Source organism: Lissotriton helveticus, chromosome 4_1 (assembly GCF_964261635.1).
Source record: "Lissotriton helveticus chromosome 4_1, aLisHel1.1, whole genome shotgun sequence".
In the NCBI taxonomy this organism is placed as follows: domain Eukaryota; kingdom Metazoa; phylum Chordata; class Amphibia; order Caudata; family Salamandridae; genus Lissotriton; species Lissotriton helveticus.
The window spans coordinates 1,310,167,098-1,310,191,901 of record NC_136063.1 but is presented as its reverse complement, the minus strand read 5'-3'; the positions used below and the strand labels follow the sequence as shown (position 1 = coordinate 1,310,191,901).

Sequence of the window (24,804 nt, the reverse complement as noted above, 5' to 3'; positions counted from 1 at the left end):
ACATCATAGTCCCTACTGTTTAAGAGAATGGCTAAGCCAGAACTTGGTTTTGTCACTCAACATTCGGCAAACATATAATCAAGGAAATCTTCTGTAATACCCGTGGAATTTCATTTTCATCGAGAAATCCATCATTCCTTGAGAACAGTGAGTTTCAATTCCCATAGCCAAATTCAGAAACTTTCCAAAGCCATAAATGGCTTGAATCTTTAGAACCCATATCAAACTTTATAACCCGAGTGAGAAAACCCATGAAAATCTGCATATTTTAGAAATGAGTGGTCAAAGCCCAATAGGAGCTGATTCACTTAAAGTGCCATGGGGTCGCAGTGGATGTTTGTGCCTGTTTTTTTGCGTTCCACGGTCACTTTTGTATTACATCAGGGGATGCATATGCGATTACGTCCCCTTCTATATTATAGATCGCACTGGAGGAATCATATTGGAGCCTCCCCTATTTGCACTGGGGCGTGGTACCATGCAAATGAGGAAACACTGAGCACTTGCTCCCGTTATGTCTTACAGACGTGTGTGCTGAGGCAAAGAAGCTATTGGCAGGCGCACCGACAGTGGGTTAGAAACAGGTGGCGCACTGTAAGAACACCTCCCTCTGTCCCTCCCCCACCCCTGCCTAAAAGGGAATGCCTTTGCTCCTCTATATTGTTTTGCTTGCACCCTGTGTGAGTCGGAGATTGACTACATTGGATCAGAGGCGACCACTTATGGGAGATGAGTGCGACCTCGCAAATAGAGGATAACCATAAGCCTTGAACGGCGGCATTTTTTTTTTAGCATCCTTCATGCCTAAAAGGTTGCACAGAGTTGAGCAAATAAAAACAGAAGGGAGATTACATGCCATACGGTAGCATTTGAGAGGTCCTAATTTTATTTGTAGGGAAGAGGCAAAAAGTTGAAGCTAGCCCATTATAAGATTAATGATGAGGTAATTTTGAAAAAAAAGATCGACCCCTATTATTATTAGATCTCTAAGGAGCTGCACTCGACAACCTTATATTGCAAAACGTTTTAGTTGTAATTCATATTCCAGGATCCAAAAATTAAGGGAGGAATGTAGATAAAAAAGGTAGACTAGAAGTACAATTTTTTTCCACCAGCACGACTCAGCGAAGATTAAAAAACATAATTCGCCAGCACTGAATTATTGTATATGATCAATCAATTCATGATTGTACAGTGACGTCTTTTGGTAGATACAAATTTGTTGGAGGTCTATTGATTAGGCCCCTTTTTAATTTTCTGCCTTGTGATACGTAAAATGAACTAAAGGAAGTTTCTATAAGAATGAATACTTAACACAATTTTTAGATATTAATGTGGTTATTTCACAGTGTGCTTAAGACATTGTTTGAAAGTACAAGTGTTGTGTAGATGTTGAATGCAGGTGTGCCGTAGGGGAATATTCATAGCTGCCAAGGTTTCAGATTGCTATGTGTGACATTTTCATAATTTCGGTGTAATTATGAGTGACATTTCAACGACTATGAGTGATACTTTCTTGCGAGCAAAATCAAGCAATTTAAACGTGTGCGATTTAAAACCCTTTAACAGCGACCCTCAAGTCTCCAGTACCACTCTCTTACATGCTTTTGTTTTGTTTTATAGCGCTACTCTTACCATTATAGGGTGACAGAGCACTTTACATCACACAGAAACAATGATTCCCAAGTATATAAATCAGTGTATAGCAAATGTTACATAAGAGGTGTAGGAAAGGAGGCATAGGGCATTCATACTGGATATAGTTTGAGTGCTTGATTGTAAGAAGAGCAAACTCAGAATTTAAAATGTACCATTGTGGCTCTGGGTTATCTTTACTAATAAGAATTGATTTCTACTAAAATGAACTTTTCTTGCATTATTAGGATAATGAAAATCTATGAGAGAAATCATCTCTAACCTATACCTTTGAGTTCCCACCCAGCTCTCTGATGTGGGTTAATAGGTCACTGTTCAATATTAAGATTTTCTTTTTTTTTTTTTATTCAAATCTTTTTTATTGAAGATTGGAGAAAATTGAAAACAAAGACAATACAATAAATCTTCCAATGCACAGATGGATGTAATGTTGGCACAATGACTCTTACAATAATCAAAAGAACAAAGAAAGAAAAAAAGGGAAAGTAAAGAGGAAAGGAGGAATAAGAGAGAAAAAGGAGGAAAAAGAGAAAGAGGACAGATGTATCAATACATCAATAGCAATCGGTTTACAGAAGCATGGGTCGCAGTGTAGGCGACAGTAAGTACACAGTAAAGCATTCAAGCGTTGAAAGCATTTGAACGTTAAAAGCCTTTAAGCGTGGAAAATATGGGACCAAACAGAGATACTAAATTCTATATAGACAGACAGTCTGTTGAAGTGTGTATCATGGAGGTTCAAAGTGGGAGGATGACGCATCCAGGGAGGACCACAGTTTTTTGTTCGAAGGCTTCCATGTGGCCGACTGTAGTGCCGGATTGTCCGCCCCTCTCAAGAAGGAAAGCCATTCCATCCATATTTTAAAGTTGACTTCAGCAAAATTTTTCCATTTATACAAAATGACCTTGCACGCCAATGTCAACATGATATCAAGTAGTTGTCGGTCATGGATGTCTGTTAATCGTGTTTCTAAAGGGCCCAAGATGACATATACAAATTCCTGTACAGGTGTGATTCCGAATACCTGATGAATATATGCAAATATTTTTCTCCAAAATGATCTTAATAGGGAACAATCAAAAAGCATGTGCGCCAAGTCTCCAGGTGCTTCCTGGCAGTTCCAGCAATTAGGCGTATCCTCCAGATTACATTTAAACAGTGTTCCGGACCCCTCAGAAACTCTGTTCAGCAACATGTATTTCGTTTGACATAGAATCGGTGATACCTTATTTGATAATGCAGTGTTGTGTATTACCTCCCAATCTATTGGTATGCCTGTCGAGTTAGGTTCCGACTCCCACTTGCTTTCCGTTAACTTATGAGGTTTCTTGGGCAGGGGGAGGGGCAATTTATATATTCTAGATACAAAATGGTCAGCATGGTATAGTAGTCGGAGACGGGTCAGCAGCCATGGTAAGTCTGTAGTGAGGGCACGTTTAGAGATGGCGGCTTTCAATTTCAAGAATTGATAGAATTCTATGGGCAACAAATTAAATTTCTCTTGCAGTGTCGAGAAGGGTATGGGCCTACCATTTTCATAAAGGTCATTTACCATATGGATGCCACGTGTAGCCCACAACTCCCAATAAAGGATCTTCCCCTCTATCCGAAACATAGGGTTATGCCATAACGAGAGTAGGGTAGATTTTTTAATTACCGAATCAGTTTTATGGGTCAAGCCTGAGGAGTGCCCTTCTGGTATTTAGTAGAATGTATTTGGAGTGGGGTACATGGGTAAAGTCCATGCTGAGGAGAGCCGAGAGGGGTGCATGCGCCATTAATGATCGCTCAATAGATAGCCACACTGGAGTATAGGATGTAGAGTCGACCAGCCAAAGAGCCCCTTGCTTACAGAGGAAGGCCGTCTGGTAGTTCCTGAACGAGGGCAGGCCCAGGCCGCCCTTTTCTTTTGCTAGTTGCAACTTTTTCAGTGATATCCTGGCTTTTTTCCCTCGCCACAGGAACTCTCCAAACAACCTGTCCACTTTTTTGACGAATTCGTCCGAAAAAGTCATTGGGAGCATGCAAGCTAGGTAGTTAACCAGAGGTGTGCACATCATTTTAAGAGTCTCAGCCCTACCCCACCAGGACAAAAATTTGGGTGACCAGCTATCTAACAACTTAGAGATCTTTTTTAACGTTAAGTCCTCATTCACTTTCAGGGTCGTAATTAAGTCTTTTTCAAAATCTAAGCCCAGATATTTAAAAGCTTTTGGCTGCCAGGTGAGGCCAGATGAACCAAGTATTTCTTTACCCCCGATGTTGTTTAGTAGCTTGACTTCTGTTTTGTCCTTATTCAGCTTGTACCCTGAAACTTTAGAAAACTCATCAATTGTGTCCATTAGGGCCAGGATAGCCTCGTCAGCTTTCTCCGTCAAAATCAGCACATCATCGGCATATGCAGTTAATTTTACAGTACAGTCATCAAACGGACACCAGCAATGGCCTCATTATTTCGGATATGATATAGAAAAGGTTCTATAGCTAGTAAGAACAGAGATGGTGATATTGGACACCCTTGCCTTGTTCCCTGTTTCAAGCAGAAAGAAGAAGAGAAGGAGCCACCCGCTCTAACCTTAGCAGTAGGGCCGGCATACAGAGCCATTACAAGTTTAGTGAATGTCTTCCCTAGATTAAATTTGTGTAAAACTGCCTCAAGAAAGGTCCAATCTACATTGTCGAAGGCTTTTTCAGCGTCTAGTGTGACTGCTACCGTGGGTGTATTCAGAGGTTTTGCTTTTTCTAGGGCGTGGGCTAATACTCTGGTGTTATCGCTAGACAGTCTATGTTTTAAGAAACCCGATTGAGATGGGTGTACGAGGGTAGGAAGAATTTTTTGTAAACGGGCCGATAAAATCATGGCTAGTAACTTACAGTCTAAATTAATCAGGGAAATCGGCCTATAATTTTTTGGTAGCGACGGGTCTTTGCCATCTTTTGGTAGAACTGCGATAGTCGCCTCTGCCAATGTGCCCCTCACTTCACCTGACTCCGTGAACTCGTGGAAGAGGTTCAGAAGGGGTTTAACTAAATCTGTTGCAAAGCTTTTGTAAAATTTAGCCGTAAAGCCATCAGGGCCAGGTGCTTTCCCACATTTCAACCCCCTGATTGCTTTTTCCACCTCAGTAGCCGAGATCGGTTCATTAAGGCTGTGTTGGTCTTCCGGCCCTAGCTTTGGCAGGTCACATTCCTGCAAATACCCTTGAATTTTGTCCTCAGCAACCGATTCATTTTTAGCATACAGGTCCTCATAAAAGTCTTTAAATACCTCAGTTATTTTTTGAGGGTCCGAATGGCCTACTCCCGCAGAGTCCCTTATGACATTAATAGAATTTTTCTGCACTTTGAACTTTAGGTATGCAGCCAGGCTTTTACCAGCCTTGTTAGATTCACAGAGCTTAAATCTTCGCCTTCTGTCCAGCCACACTCCCGCCCTTTCGCTCACCAGCTTGTTATATTCGTATTTTCTGTTAGTCATGGTATTGAGTGTCTCCCGATCCCTTGTCATCTGGTGTCTGTTTTCCAGATTAGCTATCTCTGCTTCTAACGCTTCCAATTTTGCATTGCAATCTCTGTTCATTGCTGAACGGATTTTGATGCACACCTCCCTTAAGGTACTTTTCAAAGCCTCCCAGCGCACAAGATCTGAAGTGTCCCCTCTCCTGTTCATCTCCAAATATGACCGAATGGCTGTTTGAATGTCAGTTTTATGTTGTTCTTTGTTTAAGATTTCCTCATTGAGTCTCCATGACGTCTGTTTAGGGGACGGTTTGATATTGCTGATGGATAGAGAGACACATGAGTAGTCTGACAGTACTCTCGGCTCTATTGATGTATCTTCTATCCTTGCAACGCCATTTTGTGTAATGAGAATGTAGTCAATGCGAGAGTACGAATCATGAGGGGAAGAGTAAAATGTGTAGTCCCTGTCAGTAGGGTTTTGTATTCTCCACGTATCAACCAAATTAAAACGTTGACACAATTTAATGAAAGCATTATGCGATTTGTTTGGTTTAAACACACACTTCGAATCTCTGTCTAGGGCAGGATCAAATGGAAGATTAAAATCACCCCCTAGTATATGTACTGCCGTATCAGGTATTGTTGCAATCTGTTTGACTAAGTCCTGCCAAAAGTCTAGGTCATTAGTGTTAGGCGCGTATATATTCGTGACAAAGAATTCTGTGTTGTCTCTGGCAAGCTTTACTGTGACCCAGCGTCGCTTTTCGTCTGATGAGGAAGACAGTAATTCTATCTTGGATCTTTTTGATAATAATATCAGAACCCCATTCTTTTTACCCAGTGCACTTGACCCCACAACCTCCGAATAAAACTTATTACGCAGAGTATAGAACTGTTTAGCGTCTAGTTTGGTCTCCTGCAACAGAACAATGTCCCCTCTCTGCCTACGCACATAGTCTAATATCTTCTGTTTTTTTATGGGTTGGTTCAAACCTTTAACATTCATAGACAGAATTTTCAGTTGGTCAAATGAGGTCATTCCAAGCGGAGTGGAGAGTGTGGAATGTGACATTTATACTAGTGCATGTATCTTGAGTGCATTATAAATCCCAAGAAGTAACGTGCCACGTGCCACCTTATATGAGGAGCACCCTGCTTTGACCAATATGTGATAAAACGGACAGAAACCATGAGCAGACGCTTGGGCACACAGAGATAGAACATGAATGATCTGAGTGTGGGTATACAGATACAACATGTGAATGATACAACTTGTCCAGTCGAGAGAAAAGGGATAGATTAGAAGAGAAAGGAAAAGCAAAGAAAAGAGAAGAGGAATGAGAAGTAAAAAAGCAAACCATAACACACAACACACATCCCCCCCTCTCCCCCACATCCCCCCACCCCACCCACCCCAACTGTAGTACAGAAGCATGGCGACGTGAGGAAAACCGCAGTAACCCTCCCGTCTATATTAGTCTTGCATAAACATTGGAACAACTGTGCACAATGCATATAACGATTTACGTAAGCAGTGAAAGCATTGAAATGGTGTGGTGTAACCAATGTAGAACCCATAACGCACCACTAAAGTGCATACTAGATAACCTGAAACAATCTGGAATATTTCACCAGATTTATAGCAATAGAACGGTAAGTAAAAGCAATATAGAGTACAATACGGGCCATTGGAAGATATTATAGCATCATATCCTTCATCAAGGGCCCCCAAGGGCTAGTAGACTCTAGGCCTATTCAGTACTGATAAGTAGCGTAAGTAGCATAAGCATTAGCATAAGCAGTAAACTGCCAATGAGCGTTCACTTAGTCAAAGAATCTCAGCACTGCCGCGGTGAGATCCGAACAACTCAGAAGCACCCTGCCGGTGTGCTGAGACAGGGACACATATTGTAAATAGAGGGGTTCGACCCATGTAGTCAGTGGGACCTGGGTAATAAATTGAAGTGTATGAAGGGGTCCCAGACCAGAAACACAAAGAATATATAAAATCAACTGGATTTTCACACAATTGGATAAGATCAAACACACAAAGTAACGGTTGACAGTGTTTTTATTTTCACTGAACCCACAAGACCTTATAGTGGTTGTATATTCACTAGTATTTATACACAAATATCAAGTGCGCCCACACAGGGGAGGGGAAAGGGGTGCAAGGGGAGGGGAAGTGCTTCAGTTAGTTAACATCACTAATCAGAAAAATCGTTAAGCACAAATCCACAAATGAAAACATCATTGTCATTGATCCATGAATCGGAGATCAAGGGAAACACATGTTTTACAAAGCATTCCACATAACAGAGACTCCTGTAATGATTCTTATTATCAATCTTGGGGTGAGGAGTTCGTGTGAGTAGAAAACGGTCTACGTTTCGACCCAGGGGTGTAGGATAATGGATCCTTACTCGCGGGTCTTCTTCAGGACGTGAGGGGGGTGTGGTGAAGGAAGCGGTGGGGCCGAGTCCTGGCACGCAGGTAGACGAGGCCTAAGGCCTGCTGGGCGTGTTATGTCTCCAGGTGATGCCCAGTCCGGATTAATAATAGCGGTGTCTTGTATTCCATGGCTCACCCGTTCTAGGAGGCACGGCGGGTGGGGTCCATCAATTACCAAAGAATAATGTTGGAATAAACCAGGCGCTCGTCCAACAGGATAATGAATTACTATCAGGAAGGAGCAGGCTCAGCGTGTCTCCTTTTAGGCGGCGGAGGCCTCCGTGGCCTAAGCGTCCCCAGAGTAGATCAGGTACATTTAGACAGCCATCCGTGATGGGTCAGAGCGGAGCCAGCGTCAGCGCGTGTCTGCCTGGAACCACGTCCTGAAGAAGACCCGCGAGTAAGGATCCATTATCCTACACCCCTGGGTCGAAACGTAGACCGTTTTCTACTCACACGAACTCCTCACCCCAAGATTGATAATAAGAATCATTACAGGAGTCTCTGTTATGTGGAATGCTTTGTAAAACATGTGTTTCCCTTGATCTCCGATTCATGGATCAATGACAATGATGTTTTCATTTGTGGATTTGTGCTTAATGATTTTTCTGATTAGTGATGTTAACTAACTGAAGCACTTCCCCTCCCCTTGCACCCCTTTCCCCTCCCCTGTGTGGGCGCACTTGATATTTGTGTATAAATACTAGTGAATATACAACCACTATAAGGTCTTGTGGGTTCAGTGAAAATAAAAACACTGTCAACCGTTACTTTGTGTGTTTGATCTTATCCAATTGTGTGAAAATCCAGTTGATTTTATATATTCTTTGTGTTTCTGGTCTGGGACCCCTTCATACACTTCGAGACAGGGACACAGTTAGATCATTACGAATAACATCTCCTCGGTACCCGCAACAGTAGTATCCAAACAAGGCGAATGAACTCAAGTCAAAGAGTTGAGATCAGTAACAGTAGATCGATGTCAGATCAAATAACGAGAAATGGAAAGTAAAGAGATTTTCAGGACGTTAATCCAAACCCTTTACGCCACATTACAACTCACGGTAGAACTTCCAGTGTCTAGTGACAGAAGGCGTCTGCGAGCCTGGCACCTTACCCTGCAAGTGACAAGCCTACTAGACCTGCGGACCTATCAGGGCAGAGATAGCCTGATGAAAGCACCAACTCCCAGAGATGATCATTTGTATCCCGAAGCTGAGGCCGCCAGATTGTCTGGGTTGTTGGTTTCCATGTCGCGTTCCATATCGCGTTCTTCCAATTCCTCCAGCATGCGTTTGAGCTTCATAGGATCCGTGAAGTAGTGCGGCGAACCACGTATTGTCACCCTGTACCTCGCCGGGCCCACAAAACCAAATTGATATCCCCTCAATGATAGCTGTGGTCGTAGGGCTAAGAAGGCCTTCCTGATTTCTACCGTCTCCTTACTATAGTCTTGAGAAATATAGACCTTGGTGTCTCTCCACAGGATATGATTGTGCTTCCGCACAAAGGCAAGGATTTGCTCCACATGTTGATAGCGCAACGGCTTACAGACGATGGGCCTAGGTCCTTTCTGCGTCTTAGTGATTCTTCCTGGCACTCTATGTGCTCTATCAAATTCAAGAGGGTTGGTAAAAGACAGGTACGTGGCTTTAGCAAACCATGATTCCAAGAACCGAATACACGACCCCTCTGAATCTTCGGACCCCTCCGGAACCCCAAAAATGCGTAGGTTCCCTCTTCTGTTTCTGTCTTCCAACTCAGCCAATCGTCTAGTAGTCTGGTCAGAAGAGATGTGTAGGTGTTTCAGAGCCGCCGAGGTTTTGACCTCTATGTCTTCCAGGCGACTAATCCTGGATTCCGTTTCTGTTAAACGCGCATTAGTGTCTCGGATATCTTGACGGATTGCCACCACTTCCTCTTTAGTGACCTTGGCTAGGTCCTTCACTTCATCTAGCCTATTCAATATCATATCAAGTGCGTCCGGAGTGACTTTCTTCGGTTTATTCGGCGATCCCGAGTTCGAGTGTTCCGATTTAAGTCTTTTAAGGGTACCCTGGTCTTTGGTCTCCATCGTGACTGCTTAGATCCTTGAACGGAGCCCTGAAAGTCCCTCTCGGCAAGCACGTGGGGTAGATTAGACAACACAGATCGATAGAAGAGAGTGGTCGGCCAGATCTCAGTTCACTGGTAGCTATAGCACTTCAACAAGTGGGACCTGAGGTACAGGGCGTCACAAACATACATTCCGGGTGTGCACGTGGAGGATGTGGTGTCATTGGAAAGATCACTGTGAAGAGATCACTGTCATTGGAGAGAACACTATGGAGAGATCGCTGTGTCATTAGAGAGAACACTGTGGTCTGATGTCAGGCACTCCAGGCACTTATTATCATTGGAGATAGCACTGTTGCATTGGGGAGCTCACTGTGGTCTGATGCCAGGCAATCCAGGCGCTCAGCGCAGCAACATTAAGCCCCCATGACCAGATTGGAAATCACTGTGGAGAGATCACTGTGTCATTGGAGAGCTCATTGTGGTCTGATGTCAGGCAGTCCAGGCACTCAGCGCACACATGAAACCCCCATGGCCAGATTGGCAATGTGCGCCTATTTTCCTCCCCAGGTGTTAGTACATTTGCCAGCATTGCTCGCCTGGCGTTTTATTCAGGCTAATTTGGACAGAAAGCAGTGTGGAAAGTCACTTTGTCTCGAACTTTTAGGCATTACCGAGTGGCGGCCGCCATCTTGGTTAAGGTGAAGGAAGCCCCGACATGGCCGATCGCACTTTACTCACGCGATCATTGTCCTCGTCCTGCAGCTCAAATCATTGCCGAGCGCTGCCGCTTCCACATACTTCAATCTCCTTCGTGATGGCGGATTTCACTGCTTCGCTGGAGATTACTCCGTGCCTCGTTTCCTCTCCTCTGCTTGCGCTGCCGCCATGAACGTCCGGAGCCTCTTTCGGTACAATTCCCGTTCTGCTGCAGCTACGGCCACGTAGGACAGCTCACCGCATTCAGGTAGTGATCCGGTGTTCGGATCCCCGGTCACATCTATGCTGCAGGCTCAAAAAAGCGTCCCAATTCCCGATGGAAAAGCTCGTGACGGGAGGAGAGACGCTCTAGACCGCCATCTTCCTCGGCGTCCAAGCCACGCCCCCAATATTAAGATTTTCAATTATAAATTGCAACTAATAAATGGATCTCTCTGACTGTCAGGGGGTCCACTGCTCGGCACAGGCTGAGCTAACTGCCTCTTCGTCTCCCCCACAGACCGACAACTACGGGCCCTTTAAGGACAGCCTGGGGTTTCGTGTGAATGACATCGCCCCCGGACCACCTGACTTTGTGGGCCTATCGGGTGCGACCTCGCGTCTTATGGGGGAGGACCCGGAAGACGCCGACGCTGGTGTGCTCCCGAAGGACTCGTCGTGGGAGGAAGAAGTGCAGCGCCAGGAGTCCAACGCCAGCCGGAACGAGGACGATTGCAACGAACCGACAGGATCCGAAGCCAAAGACAACGCGGAGGAGCCCCTTCTGAGAGCCGCCATCGGGTGCAGAGCAGCCGGCAAGGAGAACCCGACGGCGGATGCAGCGGTAGCAGCGAAGCCAGGAGGCCAACGTTTCTGTGTTCCGCCCAGCCACGCGAAGGAGGACGCGTGGCTTCTCCAGGTGCGTGGCCGTTTACGTTCCTTATTTCAGTTCAAGAGGGGAGGGACAGGGTAGGCCGCCGAGGTACCGTCTGGGCACCGTGTTCTTCATTTTGCACAAAACACGGGTCTCTGTTAGGAGTAGCATTGATGGTGGTGGTTACCTGTTCCCTCACTCCCTGTCCTGGCTAATAGCGTAGAAACATGACAGTCCACTAAAAGCCTCGTTGTTTTCCTTTTCTTTTTCATGCGCTGGAATCCGGCCGTCCATGACAAGGGGATAAGAACCTGAAGAACAAAGGATCCTGGACCCTTATTGATATTGTGTTCTACCCAGTACTTACTTTTGAGCTAAATAAATAGTTGAACTGTCACCCTCCAGTATTGGCTCCTTCCTTCTTGTGACCACAAAGGTGACACTGACAAAAGCAGTAACCCACTGAACTATTTACATTATATGCATTTCTGTGATCTGCATGGTGCACGTGCTTTGCAGCAGGCATATTAACCCGCTGCGCTACTTTGTAAGTCAAAACTTCCACTAGAGAAAACTCAATCGATCCCCAGCAGGTCCGTTAGTCACCAGAGTTCTCTTGAAATGTTGTATTGTTGTCTAAAACACGCTGGGTGCAGGAAACCTGTCTGGTGCCATTGGAATGTGGCACACACATTGGCAGGCATGGGGACACAAGGTCACGAAGGCCAGTAAATGTGCAAAAGGAGGTGGGTACATTACCACCGATCCGGGAGAAGGCCTGGGTGGCCTGTGGGGGTGAGTCTGCAATACCATGTGGAAACTGGTCACGTCAAAAGGGACATTGAGGTGAGCATAGAATAGCTGTGCACACCGATCATGAGTGACAACGTCGGTGCGTAAACCTGTCTTTACCAAACATTGCTCCATTTGTGTAATTTGGACTGGGGGCAGGGTTGTTTAAATGACTCGACCCCGTGCACTGTAGTGCATTTGTTGCTACGCTGATCCCCTTTGGATCTGTACCCCAATGAGGGAGTCTGCATCTTGAGTTTTCAGCTCAATGCTGTTTCCCCTACTACTGAGTCTAACACTGCAGAGTTCCCCTCCCATCTTCTCAAAGAATGCAATACTGGCCGATGCCCCATCCTTCTACCAATGCCAGCGCTCCTTGGATCCCATCTGAAGTCAGAGAGGCTAAGGGTGACTTCCGTATGGGAGTTTACTGTCGGGTCTCACACCTTCGTTATCATCCACCTTCCTTTCACTTAACTGCTGCTCTCCACACACACTTCTAATCTTAGTGACAGTTTTTCATGCTGCTCAGCATCTCTATGTTGGGTGAATCCGTCCCTCTGTTTATAGTGCTCTACGTGAATGCCGAGTCATTTTAAAGTAAGCCACATGGATTCCATGTTCAGTAGTGACAGAGGCATGCTCACGTTCTTCCACGCGGAATCAAAATTAAAATGAAATACATTTTAACAACAACGCTGCAGCTAAATATGGAATTAAGAACTTACTGCCTGCACAAAGCACTTAATTATATGTCTGCGGCACAGCCAGACGGCGTCCAAAACCGAGGGAGGACCCCACATAAGAATGTCCTACTTTCTTTCTTCCCTAATCAGTAAATAGGAGATCATGTCAAAGTAACCCAATGATGTGAGTCAGACAGGGGATATTCTTCGAGCATCAGACAGATGTCCACCCACCCCTTCTCCACTTAAACTATATTGTGACCCATTACTTCAGCTCAACCAGGCTCATGGCCTCTTCACCAAATGAAGCACTAAAGCCAGCCAGGTCCTCCTACCAGAGAAATTGATGAATGTTAGGTAGGTGCGTGCTGTCAGGTTTCCATCAAGTCTGCTGGAAGAAGGACAGTGCCCTGCTTCAGAGTGCCGGCGGCCATGAGACAGTCGAGTCGCGTGCTGCACTTGAGGAGTCCCGCTTCTGCCTAGTTCTTCTTCCTCGGACGTGACGGCAATCTACCACACATCCGGATTAATCCCGGCCCCATGGTGTGCCGCAGTGATTGCCAGCAGTATCGACTGCTGAGAGGGCAGCCCCCCTAATTGGAGCAGTGTGAGTGTGTGTGAGGAGTCTGACTGTGTTAAGCAGAGCGCCGGCGCCGCAGCCAATTGCCGCATTCATTGTTTCTAGGCAACACAGCAGGCAGCTGCCGGGCAGAGTGCAGAGATACATTGTAGCTCTCTCAGCCACTCCGCAGAGTTGAGAACCGCAGAGAACCTTCGTTATCATCCACCTTCCTTTCACTTAACTGCTGCTCTCCACACACACTTCTAATCTTAGTGACAGTTTTTCATGCTGCTCAGCATCTCTATGTTGGGTGAATCCGTCCCTCTGTTTATAGTGCTCTACGTGAATGCCGAGTCATTTTAAAGTAAGCCACATGGATTCCATGTTCAGTAGTGACAGAGGCATGCTCACGTTCTTCCACGCGGAATTAAAATTAAAATGAAATACATTTTAACAACAATGCTGCAGCTAAATATGGAATTAAGAACTTACTGCCTGCACAAAGCACTTAATTATATGTCTGCGGCACAGCCAGACGGCGTCCAAAACCGAGGGAGGACCCCACATAAGAATGTCCTACTTTCTTTCTTCCCTAATCAGTAAATAGGAGATCATGTCAAAGTAACCCAATGATGTGAGTCAGACAGGGGATATTCTTCGAGCATCAGACAGATGTCCACCCACCCCTTCTCCACAAACTATATTGTGACCCATTACTTCAGCTCAACCAGGCTCATGGCCTCTTCACCAAATGAAGCACTAAAGCCAGCCAGGTCCTCCTACCAGAGAAATTGATGAATGTTAGGTAGGTGCGTGCTGTCAGGTTTCCATCAAGTCTGCTGGAAGAAGGACAGTGCCCTGCTTCAGAGTGCCGCGGCCATGAGACAGTCGAGTCGCGTGCTGCACTTGAGGAGTCCCGCTTCTGCCTAGTTCTTCTTCCTCGGACGTGACGGCAATCTACCACACATCCGGATTAATCCCGGCCCCATGGTGTGCCGCAGTGATTGCCAGCAGTATCGACTGCTGAGAGGGCAGCCCCCCTAATTGGAGCAGTGTGAGTGTGTGTGAGGAGTCTGACTGTGTTAAGCAGAGCGCCGGCGCCGCAGCCAATTGCCGCATTCATTGTTTCTAGGCAACACAGCAGGCAGCTGCCGGGCAGAGTGCAGAGATACATTGTAGCTCTCTCAGCCACTCCGCAGAGTTGAGAGCAGATCGGTTTAACTCTTTAGGAACTCAGCCCAGGCAGCAGTATGTCAGGTAGAGCAGCAGAGAGCCTGTGCACAGGCGCCGTTGGTGGCGCGGGCTGAGGGTGGCAAAATGCGTGACAATGCATTTCAGTGCGGTGATGCGGAACACCGCACTGAAATACGTGAGGGTCACGGCTGATGCGTGATACTTGGCAGGATTGAATATTTTGTCAGTCCTGGTTTCCCCCTCTTCAAACAAAAGCCAATCTACCACCTGTGAAACTGAACTTTTTTTAGGTTATTTCTTTAAAAGGTTGGGCAGCAGAGAATGGGTATGTGGCCATTGTCAGCGAACGGGGAGGGAGGCGAGAGGGTCACGCTGGCAATCTGAGTGCCAGAGGATGCAGGGGATGGGATTTACTAATGGAGGTAGCGACCCCAGAAACCTTAACTTTTCTGCCATGCAGAGCCACAGTCTTTGTAGAAAGGAAGTGTTGCTTTGACAGGGTCCCACTGGGAGCACTACCTGTATTGCTGTAAGCTTCTGGTATATGGTTGGTTGACTGTCTGAGGCACCAGAGGGTTGAGAGGCAAGCATGGTCTCGAAACTAATGCAGGGAAATTACCAGGCTGCCCAGAAATTACTATGCCTGCTTCACATTCAGCGATACAATACAGTCGCCATGACTCTCGGCTCCAGAATGGGCACCTAAGATGCTGCTGCAGTGCCTAGTGCTACCCTCTGTACACGCACACTAATAACTATGATTCACTCATTTAATGTTCTCTCATTTTGAGTATTTCTCTGCCAAATTTCATGCAGATTGGTGGAAGGAAGCAAACGTTATAAGAGGGTTCGAAAAAGTTCTATTTTTCCATTCAAAATGTCACCTGAAATTTTGCTTGTGTGAACAGGAAAAATTACTAGATATATATATATATTATGTTGTGACTTATGGAATAAATTGCACTTTATAAACTACCTTTGCTGTGGTCCGTTCCTGATGGTGTGGCAGCGTGGAGAATTGCGTGTGCTTCACAGAAGGATTTGGTTTCCATATATATATATACATAAACATTTACAGGAAGACATGCAATGGCACCTTGAAATCGTGTCGTGGTTAGAATTAAATGCGTAAGAGGTGTTGCATATAATAAAAGTATGTCAAATAACAGTAAGTTGACACTTTGGTTCACAAATCTGTATTTTTATGAAATCTTTTTGGGGGACACATAAAATTCTATTAGGCACTGCAAGTTTTGAGAATCAACACTTTGAAAACCACTGTTCTTTTGGTTGTTGAACCGTGTTCATGGAAAACCCTATTAAGCACAAGGACGGCTAGATGGGTACATGCAAATCTGACAGGAGATACAGGTAAACCCCACACAGGTGTAAAATGTCCTTTTCTCTCTGAAAATGAAATGGTAAGAGGTAAGACATGAGCTCCAACAACAACCATGGCCAGTTCTTAAACTAATTGTGAGTCCACAAACTGCCATCAAAACACTTCCTTCAAGAAACTAAATGCATCTACATTTCAAGAATTGCCCCTACCATTTCCATCCGGTCTCTTGTTCTACACCCCACATTAATCTACATAAAAAAACACAGACCCAAGCATATGCATATCGTCTTATGCCTATCCTCTGAAGACAGGTCAACCAGATTGCAACAACATGCATTTAAAAAAATATATATTTTTATCTTACCTTTGTTGCAACTGGGATTTTAGGGGATGGTAGCGTCTCCAAGTCTTCAGCATCTGGGGAATCAATAGACATCTGATGGCACAGCGATTTGGGGGGCGCATCTAAAGTTTGAGTACCATTTGAATTGGTGCCTGTCTCGGGCAGAGAGCTCTTGTTTGTCTCTTGCTGAACAGCCACTCGCTGACCACTTTCCTTACTTTCGGGTGTCGTACTAAGAGCAGTCATTTTGGTGAGCAAAGCTTTTGGCAGCACGTCCATGGAGTCAGCATGAGATAAACAGCCTGGTACCCGGAGTTCTTCATCTGCACTCGACGTCTCATGTTGACTACTCCTGTAAGGGTGGTGCTGAGGGCTAGCAGTAACAGAAGGCGTGGTGGACAGCACAGACTCAGCCTGACTGTCCTCGTCCTCATCATCGTTGTCATTGTCATCCTCGTCTTGACCATCTGAATCATCTGCATCAAATCCTGGCTTATCACAGCCAAACCGAGGTCTCTCACCTGGGTGACGAAAACCAAGACAGCATTACAGACGCTACACTGCAGTTACATGTTCTATTTAATTCAGAAGTATTGTTAAGGAGTCACATTTTATTTGAACACAGCTACTCACCATTATATATACAAAACACCACAGTAACACAATATATCATTTGTAAAACGATACATCTGATTAAACGGAATTAGTTAACAACATAATATAGCCTTACACGTTAACCCTTGATTCACCAGATCAGAGCAGAAAAAGGAGGACAGGGTTTGACCAAGCACTGCATTAAGAATCTTTAAGTGACTTTTGTGAATCCTTAGTTAGTGCACGCCACGGTCTTTTTTGGTTGAAATGTTCCACTCTACATAGTTCCTGTGGCACCAGATGTAACATGGGTAGAAAGTCTTTACAAAAACAGACAATGTTTTATCACAAAGTGCCATGTAAGTCGAAATGGGTGGATGGGAGTGGCAGATCATGTTGAATTGTGTCGACTTTGTGATAGTTTAAAAAAAAAATTTAAATAGTGCGGTAATAGATACTGAGGCAACCGACCATTGCAATGTCAAGAAGTTCGGCAGTATTTGTTTTTATTTATTTTCTTGCAGACACTTGCAATACGCAAAGAAAATAGCAAATCTTCAAAAATAAAGGACTGGCCATGCAACACAGGCACACTGGCTCTGGCATTTAAGTGTGTTCTCCTTTTCAGGCAACTATGCACATGTGTAATGTAATGTAATGTAATTTAATGTAATGTAAAATCACACTTATATAGCGCTGCTATCGCTCCAAGGAGCATCTTGGCGCTCAGCACCCAACCCTGCTGGAAAAGGTTGGTGGACAGAAGGCAACTTCAACAGTTTGCTGCTTTACACTAATGCCCTGCAGGCCACATCTGAGAGTGAGAAGACCCAAGTCTTCAGGAGTTTCCTAAATTCACTCTCCTTAGTTATACACCGAAGTTGAGCTGGCAATTTGTTCCAGGCTCTTGCTCCTAGTACAAAAAGAGATTTCCCCCCTTTAGTAGCTAATCTGAATCTAGGAATTACCAAAAGGTTTTGATTGGCAGACCTTAAGCAGCATGCTGGTAAGTAGCGTTTGAAGCCATTAGACAGATATATTGGTCCTTGAGACTGGAAGGCTCTGAAGGTGATAACAAGCACCTTAAATAGGACCCGCTTATAGATGGGTAACCAATGTAAGATCTTGAGCGCAGTCGATGCAGATGATCTTCTCGGTCAGCGAAGTACCAGGCGGGCAGCAGCATGCTGGACTATCTGCAGCCTATGAAGAACTGCTTTGTTGGTACCTGCATATAGGCTATTGCAGTAGTCCAGTCTAGATGTTATCAAAGCTACTGCCACTGTTTTCCTGGCTGCAAGAGGGAGAAGGTCAAAGAACTTCTTCAGAGATTTAATAATCTGGAAGCAGGAGCCAGCCACACCTACCGCTTGTTGCTTAAATGATAATTGGTCGTCAAATTTGATGCCCAAATTTCGTGCAGAGGAGATGGTGCTAGGAGGAGCTTCGGCCCCTTCAGGCCACCACTGTTTAGGGGAGAAAAGATTTTGGGAACCAAAGGGTAGTATTTCTGTCTTCCCTGAGTTACACTTGAGGTGATTGTTCTTCATCCACTCAAATGTAGCCGTAAGACAGCTCTTCAGATTTTCCTCAGCGCCAGATAGCTCCCTATCCATCACCAGGATCAGCTTACGAGATGGTGTTAATCTGGTAAGAGGCGATTAGTTCAATCAGGGGTACCATATAAAGATTAAAAAGTACAGGGCTCAAACTTGAGCCCTGCGGGACTCCTGAACTGATAACTTTTTCTTCAGATTTGAAGTCGCCTAATACTGTAATCTGACGTCTCTGGGTGAGGAATTTTTTTTGCCATGCCATTACCACTCCTCCTATACCTGCTTTACCCAGACGGTCTACCAGGATCGAATGTTAGACCGTATCGAAGGCCGCCGATAGATCGAGTAAAATCAAGACGGCCTTCTTCCCTTGGTCCAAAGCCATTCGTAATGTCTCTGCCGTAAACAAAAGGGCAGCTTCAGTCGAGTGCTTGGGACGAAACCCCGATTGGTTGGAGTGCAGGATGTTATTCTCCTCCAAAAAACTCATAAGTTGTTTATTAACGAATTTCTCCGTCAGCTTGAACACCGCGGGGAGTAGGGAAATGGGACGCAGGTTGGACAGAGTGGTTGGATCTGGTAAGGCTTTTTTCTGTAGTGGCATGACCGCTGCACACTTCCAGTCAGCTGGGATTTCCGCCGTGGCCAGTGAGGAATTAATAATACTATTAATGGTTGGATTTATCTCCTCAACCAAGGTCCGCAGGACCATAGGTGGACAGGGATCAAATGGGGATCCAGATTTTGTTGATAAGATGGCCTGATGCGAGTCCGCCAAAGAGATGGGCATAAATGATTCAAGGCGTGAGAAGTTAGTAGCCTCAGAGCCTGTCCTCATAGATTCTACATTTGTCGGAGTAGGTGGACTAGAAGGGAAGTCCTTAACAATATCGGAAATTTTCTTATCAAAATAAGAAGCTATAGCATTACAGAGCGGGAGAGAGGGGGGGATATTCTGAGAGAGTGCTGTGGGATTGGTGAAACTGTTTACTATCTTAAAGATCTCTTTCTGTCCCTTGTCGGAGGAAGAAATGACCTCTAGATAGTATGTTTTTTTTGCCAGCTTAATTGCGGCATGTGATCAAGCAAAATGCGGTCACTCGCACTGCAAGGTACTCAATCGGGCTAGTTTAGAATAGTATGCTGTAGTAGGTGGAAGCAAAACATGAATAATACTTGAGCAGACCAAAGCATGAAGAAGGCTGACAAGGGAGGATATATATCAATCAAAGCAGCACTCGCGACTCAACTTCAGTGAAAGTTTCAAGATGTGAATTTATTTCGGCTGACTTGTTTCGACCGGGACGGTCTTCCTCAAAGCCAAATATTTATATATATGCATTAGGAAATTCCTAAGTAGACGAATGGAGTTTCAGCATCGACAAAGCGTACCAAAAGTAAGATGTGTATCTGGTGCATGACTAATAAATTTTTTTAAGACAGTACTAAGACTGACTCAGTGAATTAGGTAGTGACAGAGAGATTTTCTAGTCCTGGTAAAGGCGTCAACCCATATTGGAACAATCCTTAATGGTCAAAATATGTTGACAAATAATTGAGTGGTGGGAAGGTGATAATGCCCAGACAGAGACCAATCACATATTTGTAATCCTGTATAAGGAACCTGTAAATAAAGATCAGCAGGGATGCTCACATCCTATGATTCTGGGCAAATCATGTAATCTCTCCATGCCTGACAAAAATAAATGTTTCAGTCTGTATCGCAACTGGTGCTCATGTAAAGCGCTCTGATACCTTCGGGTGTTGTTCGCGCTATAAAAAATCCCCCCCCCCCCCAAAATGTGCACATTCCTGAAAGCAGTTTTATCTATTCACGACTGGATCTCTGTACCCATTATCGAGCTTAAAATATATGACCAAGCTCATGTCCAATGATGAAGCATGAAATAAAGCGGCCGAGGGCACTGCTTCTGGAATGATGGCATCACACCAGAAGGTAAACTAAAAACCTTAATCAAGCTATGAGTGTGATTTACATTTTATTGATCCCCACCCATGGGAAACATCACTTACAACGCAACTTTTACCACGCAGTGCCTTTACATCGCAACTGTTACAACGCATACCATTACAACGCATTGCGCTGGGGGGTGCTCTAGGATAGGGAATAGGTTAATTTACTATCCAATAACCTTCCCTACTATCCACGGGGACTGGAGTTGGAATAGTAAATTAAACTATTCACTATCCAACACCCAAAAGCACTATGCATTGTAATGGTATGCGATGTAAAAACCGCGTTGTAAAAGCATGCGATGTAAAAGCATGCGTTGTAATGTCGTACATCCCCACCCATGCCTCCTCCAATCAATTGCATATAACACTGTGGCCCCTGGAAGTATGCAACCTTGGCTGGGCTTGGAATTGTTTGAGCACACTGTGCTAGGAGGAATGGTGTAAGTGGATGGTATGGAATGCATTTCTAGAAGTTTGCCTCTCAGGTCTGCGGCAGATGATGTAAACAGAGGAGGGCAACATGTCTCCCTCCATCAGAAATAGCCAAATTGATAAATCGCTAACTCATAACTTTGCTGAGGTCTTACGACGAGAGGTTAGGAACTGGCCTCTTCTTGGGTTAGTCATTAGTTTTACCCTGCCCCTTATTTCTCCCACAACTATGGCAAGGCAGCAAATGCTCAGTTATAAGACGCTTCCAGGGCAACGAATGCTGGTGTGGAGCTGGCATGGAGCCTAGTCTGAATGGCCTTCTGCTTTGATAACGGACTCACTTCCCAGAGAAGAGTCATACCCAAGCTTTACTTTGATGCTCAGACTACTGAAGACGGTTTGCATGATAGACAATCACTGAAGTGTTAGGTAAAGCTTTCAGAAAGAGCTATATGTCAACACGGACCTGTTCTGGGCACTTCCTCCTGAACTTGGGTCCCGGAAGTCCAGTCTAGGAGAGATTCCTGAGCAGGGATCCTCTTGGGAGGGGCTTTAGAGAGAAGAAACAGTTCAACCCTCTCTCGGGTCCTCAGATCAAGAAGCCAAGAGTGCAAGCACTGCCCAAGCATTTATTGCCGACTTCAGCCTACTATAAGTTCACTGACGTCAATAATCACTCTTGCTTACACCTGGAAAGTACCTTCGTATACAGGGTGAGATAAATGCCAGGTGAAACCCTGCTCTGTTTGCCTATCGCTGGGCCTTAGGCTCCAAATATTGTGTGCCCGACATTTAGAACAATTTTAAGGGGGGGGGGGGGGGCGGAGTAAAAATGATGGCGTTACCATAGCCATTCTATCTTTCGCTAAATCTTTAAAGACTGCACATTCTGGATTCTATATAATACGCATCACTTCACTTTTAACCTTCGCTGCAGACTTTAAATAAGAGTCCTACTGCATTAGTGATCAGTCTCCAGCTTCCTTGCAGTAGGAAAGGAGTCAAGTGTGTAGCATCACACAAGTCATGAGCAAGGGAAGCGCTTGAGTACAAATATGTTCAGAGGTTCTTACAGCAACCTTTTGTCAATTTATATGCTTAGAGGCTGGTAATTCTAGAATTTTCATACAATGTACCTCATCTAAAAAACCAAAGCGAAACATATACGTGCGTGTACATGTAATAATGTACAGATAAGCAAGAGTCCGGTCAGGACACTTGTATGATGCTACATTGCAAACAGAATACCTACGGCCAAGTGCACTGCCACAATGAAAGGAGAGGCCACTGTTCGGCATTATTAGCTGTTATTTGTCCTTTCCCTTGTAAGTTGTAATGCACTTTTGGCTCGGGCCATGTTTGTCAAGATTTTAATTAATCTCAGGTAATGTCCTCTGTGAATGTTCCCTGTTACTACGGTTTTGAAGTAGTGTTTTTTTGTACCACTATACTGATGTTCTTAATCACTCATTTATTCTCGCCGTTTACTTGTTAACCAAACTATTTCACTTGTTCTTTCAAATAAAAACGATCTGCTTCCAACAAAGGCCTTATTCTCTAAACTAATTGCAATAATGAACGTCTGTTCTTTATATCCATCAACATAGTAGGCAACTTTTCAGTTTCGTCAAAATATTACACGTACATACAGACGTTAATTTCCCAGTAGTTATTGGTCACTCCACAATATGACAAAACTGTCAACTACACGAGAGGAGCATTGTCTGTGGAGAGAAAAGTACTCGTTTTAAATAAAACGTCATACCCGAAGGTCTTTCGAATCTAAAGCTCTTAAAAAAATGTATATATAATTCCGGAGAAACATTTATTTTGACATTTTACTTTCAGTGATTATATATATATATATATATATATATATATATATATATATATATATATATATATATATATATATATATATATATATATATATATATATATATATATCCATATATATATATGTTGTCTTGACAGTGGAAATAATTCCAACACAGGAACTAAAACCAGGGAAGGGGCGGAAACAAGAGCAATATCCAAGACCCTCGGAAGATGCCAGCGGGTTTTCCAGTGATCACAGCACGCTGAGACCCGAGAAACCCGAAGCTCTTCTAATGGCCGCCTCGCATAGCTCGGCGCTGCCTCGGTGTTGTCAGTAAGCAGCATGTGACAAATTTCACTCCTCTGTCCTTTTCTTCCCTCCAGCGGCCCAGCTGCCCCCGTCCGTGGACAAAACTAATCTTACAAAATAATCCTCCTTTTGATCCTGTGTCTGGAGTGAAACTAAATAGGATGTGGATTGCAGGGTGACTGCAGGGATTCCCTGCACATTCCCTGGATAAAGAGCGCCACAGGCGTCCCCTTTTCGGACACTTACAGCAGGGCCGTGCGATAGGTGCGGCTGCACTGGGCGCTGACCTGTGAAGGTGCGCTTACCTAAAAAAAAAAAAGGGGGGGGGGGGGCTGTGTTTAGCAATAACTTATGGTTGGAGAGATGAGAGGCACTTTTGCCGGGTGGTAGTGAGAGAATCCGAGGAGGCGGTCATGTGGTTTGGGGTCGCCAAAAATGATTGCCGCACAGGGGGAGGGTATCACCAGCGTTAAAGCCAGATTTACAATCTAGGCCAAACGTAGAACAGGAGATAATACTTACAGTGTTCGCCCCTTGGTACATGGGTACATGTGATAAGCCATCTTTAAAATACATTTCACTGCGAGGAAAAACGCACACCCAAGAAAGGTGCTTCAGAATCATCAGGCCAATCATCTTCAACCTCCACCCTCTGCCAGGTCGGAAGCCCCTCTAAATCCAAGGTATGGATAACCCATAGGTGGGTTAGGGAAAATAAATAGGAAAATGAGTCCAATATCAGAATATGTAAATCCTTGGAGTGATTCTGCATCATCTGCACGGTTTCCAAGATAAGCGCTTTTCTCTATAATATATGTTCGCTTGTAAGTAGTGCAGGGTCTGATAGCCCCATTCTCATGAAGCACAGCGATCACCCTAAAGGCCTGTGAACAAAAACATTGTTTTATCTACAACCTTGGCAACGGGGTTTGACGTTTTTTAGCACACAAATCATTCATGTCTACTTTAACGACCTGATACAGATGAAAGGCTGAGTTGGCCCAGCCAGCATTCGACTTGTAACTTACAGGTCACACTTGTGAGATGTAACAAGCGACGGAGTTTTGGGACTGCAGATAAGGTCTGACCACAATGAAACTGATTGAAACAATTCTGGAACTCTAAATTGGATTTCGGTGCACCAAATAACCACTGTACACTTATATTCCGAATCCTCACTCACACAATCGAGACTGACAGAATTTTATCAGTAGAAAATGCATTACAAAATATGGCTATTTGGCCAACATGGTAGAATTGCCTCATTCACAAATCTGGAGCTTGACATTTGTGGGCGTTTCTGGGTACAAACTTAAAAATTGAACTTGGCTCTGAACTTCTGAAAAATAACCTGTGTGCACAAATAGTACCAATCCTCATTTGTAGAATGAGACCTGGCAGAATGTTGTATGTGCAAAGATAAGGTGACCAGATTTTGAAAACAAAAAAACAGACATTTAGCAAACAAATTAGACAGACTACAATTTTACTTCGGCTGAGGGGCACAGAAGGACTTAAAAGTCAGCTCTCATCAATACAGACAAGCTGCAGTAAGGGAATACGGTAAACAACGTTTACAACGAAACTTTTACCACGCACTACCATTACAACGCAGGCATTACAACGCAAACCATTACAACGCATTGCGCTGGGGGGGCGCTCTAGGATAGGGAATACGTTTAATTTTCTATCCAACACCTTCCCTAGTGTTCACGGGGACTGGAGTTGGAATAGAAAATTATACTTACCACTATCCAGCACCTCTAAGCGCTATGCGTTCTAAAGGTTTGCGATGTAAAAACCGCGTTGTAAAGGTATGCGTGGTAAAAGTATGTGTTGTAACGTCATACATCCGGGAATACATTACATGCAAGTTTTAAACCCAGCCTCACGCATGTTAATTAAATTGCTTTCGGATAACAACTGCTAGCTCGTCCTGCCTTTGGAAAACATGAAAGCGTTCCACCCTTTACTTTCAGGTTAGCCTCTCTGAAAACCAG

General features: G+C 44.5%; 1 protein-coding gene across 3 annotated transcripts in view; it reads right to left on the bottom strand.

Annotated features, from left to right (window-relative positions):
* The window catches only part of HIVEP1 (HIVEP zinc finger 1), a 530,052-nt gene that overhangs the window by 8,299 nt on the left and 496,949 nt on the right, over positions 1 to 24,804 (bottom strand). For all 3 annotated transcript variants that reach the window (XM_078687878.1, XM_078687877.1, XM_078687880.1), the window contains one exon: positions 16,139 to 16,638. In XM_078687878.1, coding sequence (XP_078544004.1) covers positions 16,139 to 16,638 — 500 coding nt within the window. The remainder of the gene's footprint in view (positions 1 to 16,138; positions 16,639 to 24,804) is intronic.